Source organism: Arvicola amphibius, unplaced genomic scaffold (genome assembly GCF_903992535.2).
Source record: "Arvicola amphibius unplaced genomic scaffold, mArvAmp1.2, whole genome shotgun sequence".
Classification (NCBI taxonomy): Eukaryota; Metazoa; Chordata; class Mammalia; order Rodentia; family Cricetidae; genus Arvicola; species Arvicola amphibius.
This window is the reverse complement of record NW_024582339.1, coordinates 30,571-36,567: the sequence shown is the minus strand read 5'-3', so window position 1 is coordinate 36,567 and position 5,997 is coordinate 30,571. Positions and strand designations below refer to the sequence as shown.

The window sequence follows — 5,997 nt, the reverse complement described above, 5'->3', positions numbered from 1 at the left end:
TTATTTTATTAAAATAACATAATTGAGGAACCATCAGATAACTGTATCTTGTCAGGCGCAATAAAAACAAAATTAAGACCCCAAATCATTAAGAAAACCTGTATTCCTGGCTTTCTTACAGACAAGGGTGTTACTAGAGATAGGCTGGGCTGCAGCCCACCCCATAGGGGCAGCTCCTGGAAGACAGATTCAGCATGTGGGAGGCTACCCGAAGGTGGAGCACCGCTCTTGGAAAGCCGTCCACACAGAACACCTTAGACACGATTCACAAAGTGAAGTTCTGTAGTTCCAAAGCAGGCTCCCCCAGGTGGCCAGGACTCCATGTGCAAAACTGGCACTGGCACTGCACCACTGTCTGTGCCCTGCAGCAGATGGGCTCAGCAAGCCAAGTTCCCGACTACACGTCCCTGCAGCAGCCAGAGTGCGAGCCACTTTTGACTTCTCTCCAAGGCCATTTTCTTGCCCTAAAAATACTCAGCTGACTTGTATACCTCTGGATCCGAGCAGGCTAGCATGGTGGACAGCTTCCTTTCCCAGGGCAGGAGGGGTAGAATAGAAGGCAACATGAAGTTAAGGCCCTGTGAGTAGTCTAGGTCCTTAGCAGCAGCTTCTCTGAAAACATGCATTCTGCCCCCAAAGAAACAGTGGTGCCTGCTGACTCTTCTTCCCCTGGTGGCCTAAGGACAGCTACATCATCTAGAAGACCGGCAGCCTCGGCGATGTGGTCAGCGTGCAAGCATTGATGTCCTCCTTGTGAGCCGCCCGATGCAGAGAGGGCTCAGAGGCGCTCCTGTTGATTTTCGGCAGAGAGTGCTGAAGCAGCTCAATGGAAGATAGGATCTAGGGAAACAGAGGTCTCTCTTACTTTCTTCACACAGTCGGCCACCAACCTCTTCATTGCCTTGGGACAGTTCTTGTAGAGCCTGCTAAGATCTGGGGACGCGTATCCACGGCCCACCATGAAGATGATCTGATCTCGGTTGTTGATGTGCGAGTAGGGAAGCTCCCCGGTCATCAGCTCATACAGCACAATGCCGTAGGAGTAGACGTCAGACTGGAAGCTGAACGGGTTGTTATCCTGCATTCGGATTACCTCTGGAGCCATCCACAGTACAGAGCCAGTGGGCTGTTCAACCTGTTACGAACCACTCCAGCGTGACTTCACTGTTGCCAAACCAAAATCTCCAATTTTCACCGTGAGGCCTTCATGGAGAAATATATTGTTGGATTTCATGTCTCTGTGGATAATGTTCTTTGCATGCAAATAGTCCATTCCCTGAGCTGTCTGTCGGGCAATGTCAATTAGCTGGAACATCTGGAATTTGGTCTCCTGGACATGCAGATGTTTATAGAGACTGCTGCCTTCACACCACTGGGTCACAATGGCCAGGTTGTCCTTTGTCATGTACCCCATGAACAGCAGGATATTAACATGCCGTGTTTTGCGCAAGACAGCCACCTCGTTCCTGAAGGCCTGGAGCTGCTCTGGGGTTGGATCAACAACCTTTAGGATCTTTACTGCAACATCTCCGTGCCACTTGCCCTTGTACACAGTGCCAAAGGAGCCCGACCCAATCCGAGTGGACAGCATCACCTCACTGGCTTCTATTTCCCAGTAATAGCTGGAATCTCTCTGTCCACGAGGCCTAATTTTGTTTTTTTCCTGGGTCCCAGATCCTGGTGCCCGTTCTCTTTGTGCTGGTACAGGGGTTTTGGGCTGTGACCAGCCTGTTGGGCTCAGGTTGTTGGGGCTGCTGGACAGGGCTGAAGGTGAGGCTGATTCACTGTGACTTCGAATTGCATCCTCAATCATCCTGCTGTCCACAGGCAAGGTGGTGCTGACCATGTGGACATTGGGAGTGGACGTTGACCTCTGCCTCTGGGAGAGGGAACCTTCAGAGGAAGGGCTGGAGGTGTTGAAAGTAAAGGCATGAGGTGTGGAGTATCTGTGCTGGGAACTAGCAGGCATCCGGGAAACAGACTCTCGCATCCGACGCATTGTCAAAGAAGGTAATGCTGGTACTCCACTATCACCAACAGTGGAATTTGGGAACAGCAAAAGCTGTCTGATATTACTCCAGTCCACACACATAGTAGGTACTTTGGTGCTACAGTGCTCATGAAACTTGTAGCCACAAGTCTGACATCGAAATGCGTTTAGCAGGAACTTTTGACAGATGTCACAGAATGCAAGCTTTAGGAACGTTTTCCGTGCAAAGTTGTGAGTTGTGCGTGGAACATGATCCAAGAAATCCACTTGCAGTTCTTCTCCAATCAGAGAGGCGGCATCGGTGTTCCAATCTAAGCGTGCTTTCTTACCTTTGTGTTCCTGAAGAAGTCTGAACACTGCACAACACTCCGGCTGCAGGCCTCTCACTTTGAGATCTTTCATAAGGCAGTCGTGCAAGCTCATTCCATTGGGCACATTGACCACCGTCCTCTGCTTATTCGGCAAGAAAACTTGGATAGTGTTGCTTGTCTTAGAAGAATCCGTGAGTTTGCCATCATCTGAGGCCTGGCGCTGATAGCCAAACTGCTGAACAATTGTAGGGGAGATGCAGCTGGAGCCATCAAACACCGCATCTTTGAGTCCAAAACCATTGCTGATCGTCTTCCAAGCTCCCTGTATGTGCTCCATTGATGCAGTTTAAAAAATACTTAAACCTGAGGGAGCCGGGCCACGCCAGGTCCCGTCGTGCAGCGGCGGCGATGGTTGAACGAACGGGATGCGGTCACATTCGGCGCGTCCCCAGTCCGGGAGACGGGGCCCCGGGCAGGCCCCGCATCGCTGCACTAGCGCCCCGCGCCTCAGGGCACGCGCCCCAAAGCCCGGCCAGCTGGCCCGTCCGAGGGCCCGCGGAGAGCGGCAGAGAAGTCTTCCCGCCTCAAGCTCGCTCGGTTCTAACTCCCGCCATCTAAGATGGCGGCGCATGCACCCGCCTCTTTAACACTTTTTAAAACTTCTTTACCTTCCAGTTTACCTTCTGGGACTTTTTCTTTACCTTCTTTACATTCTTTTCCTTCTTTACCTTCTTCTTTACATTCTTTTACTGCTTCTTTACTCTTTTTGAACTTTTTCTCTACCTTCTTTGTCTCGTCTTCAACTTTACCTACTTCTTTACCTACTTTCAATTCCTTTCTTCTTTACCTTCTTTGACTTCTTTACCTTCTTTGAACTCTTTTTTTACTTCTTTACCTCATTTTTTTCTTCTTTACCATCTTCTTTACTTTCTTTGAATTTTTATTTATATTATTTACATTCTTTTCCTTCTTTACCTACTCCTTTACCTTCTTTGACTTCTTCTTTACTCTTCTTTACCTTCTTTGTCTACTTCTTTACCTTCCTTCACTTCTTCATAACCTTTTTTACCTACTGCCTTATCTTCTTTGCCTTCTTCTTAACCTTCTTTACCTTCTTCTTTACCTTATTTGATTTCTTCTTTACCTTTTTCTTTAACTTCTTTGACTTCTTTACCTTCTTTGACCTCTTCTATACCTTCTTTACCACATTTTTAAACTTCTTTACCTTCTACTTTACCTTCTGTGACTTTTTCTTTACCTTCTTTACATTCTTTTCCTTGTTTACCTTCTTCTTTATCTTCTTTTACTTCTTCTTTACACTTCTTTTTATTATTATTTTTTTTTATTTTATTTTTTTCCATCTCCTTCCCTTCTCCTCCCCCCTCCCTCCCCTCCTCCTCCCCCTTCCCTTCCCTCCTTCTCCCCCTTCCCTCCCCTCCCCTCTACCCATACCTCCCCTCCCTCCCTCTCAAGGCCAAGGAGCCATCAGGGTTCCCCACTCTATGCTAAGACCAAGGTCCTCCCAAATCCCCCCAGGTCCAGGAAGGTGATCGACCAAGCTGAGAAGGCTCCCACAGAGCCCGTCCATGAAGAACAATCAGAGCCCAGAGCCATTGTCCTTTGCTTCTCAGTCAGCCCCCGCTGTTGGCCACACTCAGAGAGACGGGTTTGGTCGCATGATCCATCAGTCCCATTCCAACTGGAGTTGGTGATCTCCCATTAGTTCTGTCCCACCGTTTCCATGAGTGAACGCACCCCTCTCGTTCCTGACTTTCTCCCTCATGTTCTCGCTCCTTCTGCTCCTCATCAGGACCTTGGGAGCTCAGTCCAGTGCTCCAATGTGGGGCTCAGTCACCTTCCCCATCTGTCGCCAGCTGGAGGTTCCCTCACGGTCCTGACTTTCTTTCTCATGTTCTCTCTCCTTCTGCTCCTCATCAGGACCTTGGGAGCTCAGTCCGGTGCTCCAATGTGGGGCTCTGTCATTTTCTTCATCTATTGTCAGGTGGAGGTTCTATGGTGATATGCAAGAAATTCATCAGTATGGCTATAGGAACTGGCCTTTTCAGGCTCCCTCTCCTCAGCTGCCCAAGGAACTAACTGGGGGCGTCTCCCTGGAAACCTGGGAACCCCTCTAGGGTCAAGTCTCTTGACAACCCTCAGGTAGCTCCTTAAATTAAGATATATGCTTCCCTGCTCTCATATCCACCCTTCCTATATCCCAAGCACCCCATTCCTCCGAGCTCCCCCCGCTCTCCCCTTCACACTTTTCTCTCCCCATCTTCCCTTGGCCCAGTCTCGCCCAACCCTCAAGTTCCCAATTTTGCCTGGCGATCGTGTCTACTTCCAATATCCAGGAGGTTCAGGCACTCACTCCTCACTCACCCCAAAGAATGATGGATCCTCTGGCAGACTGTCAGGTCCCCTTGCAGGCCGAGCAGCTCTCAGACAAAGGCCTACCTTGCTCCTGGCAGTCAAATGAAGGAGGGGACCTCCCACCGGCCTGGGTGCACTCAACTCCGGGTCCCCAGAGCTTCTTTACACTTCTTTATCTTTTTCTTTACCTTCTTTGACTTCTTCTTCACCTTTACCTAGTTCTTTACCTACTTTGAATTCCTCTTTACCTTCTTTACCTTCTTCTTTACCTTCTTTGACTTCTTCTTTACCTTCTTTACATCTTCTTTAAATTCTTTACCTTCTTTGATTTCTCCTTTACCTCCCTTTTCCTTCTACTTTACCTTCGCTGACATCTTCTTTACCTTCTTTCTCTTCTTCTTTACTTTCTTCTTTATCTTCTTTGACTTCTTTACCTTCTTTGACCTCTTCTTTACCTTCTTTAATACGTTTTTTAACTTCTTTACCTTCTACTTTACCTTCTGTGACTTTTCTTTACCTTCTTTTCATCTTCTTCTATACCTTCGATGACTTCTTCTTTACTCTTCTTTAGCTTTTTTCTTTACCTTCTTTGACTTCTTTACTGTTCTTTATCTTCTTAATTACTTTGTTTACTTCTTCTTTAACTTCTTTGAATTCTTTACTGTGCTTTGTCTTCTTCTTTATATTCTTTGACTTCTTTTTTACCATATTTACATTCTTCTTTATCTTCTTTACCTTCTTCTTTTCCTTCTGTACCTTCTTCTTTACCTTCTTTGAACTTCTTCTTTACCTTCTTTTACTTCTACTTCACCTTCTTTTGACTTCTTCTTTAGCTTCTTTGACTTCTTCTTTACGTTCTTCTTTAACTTCTTTGACTTCTTTCCCTTCTTTGCCCTCTTCTTTATCTTCTTTACCTTCTTCTTTACCTTTTCTGACTTCTTCTTTACTTTCTTTACATTCCTCTTTAAATTCTTACCTTCTTTGACTTCTTTACCTTCTTTGTCCTCTTCTTTACCTTCTTTACCTCCTTTTTTAACTTCTGTAACTTCTACGACTTTTTCTTTACATTCTTTACATTCTTTTCCTACTTTACCATTCTTCTTTACCTTCTTTGAATTCTTCTTTAACTACTTTCCCTTCTTTACATTTTTCATCTTCTGCTTTATCTTCTTTGCCTTCTTCTTTAACTTCTTCACCTTCTTCTTTAACTTCTTAGAATTCTTCTTTACCTTTTTACCTTCTTCTATACCTTCTTTGAATTTTTAGCTTATTAATCTTCTTTGCCTTCTTTACCTTCTTCTTTACCTTCTTGGACTTCTTCTT

The 5,997-nt window shown here is 46.0% G+C and overlaps 1 protein-coding gene across 1 annotated transcript; it reads right to left on the bottom strand.

Annotated features, from left to right (window-relative positions):
* Positions 1–681: 681 nt before the first annotated feature.
* LOC119805902 (RAF proto-oncogene serine/threonine-protein kinase-like) lies at positions 682–2,932 on the bottom strand. Its single transcript, XM_038317666.2, is given in 2 exon segments — positions 682–862; positions 864–2,932. Coding segments are annotated over 2 exon segments (1,941 nt in total). The 5' UTR covers positions 2,639–2,932; the 3' UTR covers positions 682–696.
* Positions 2,933–5,997: the final 3,065 nt, after the last annotated feature.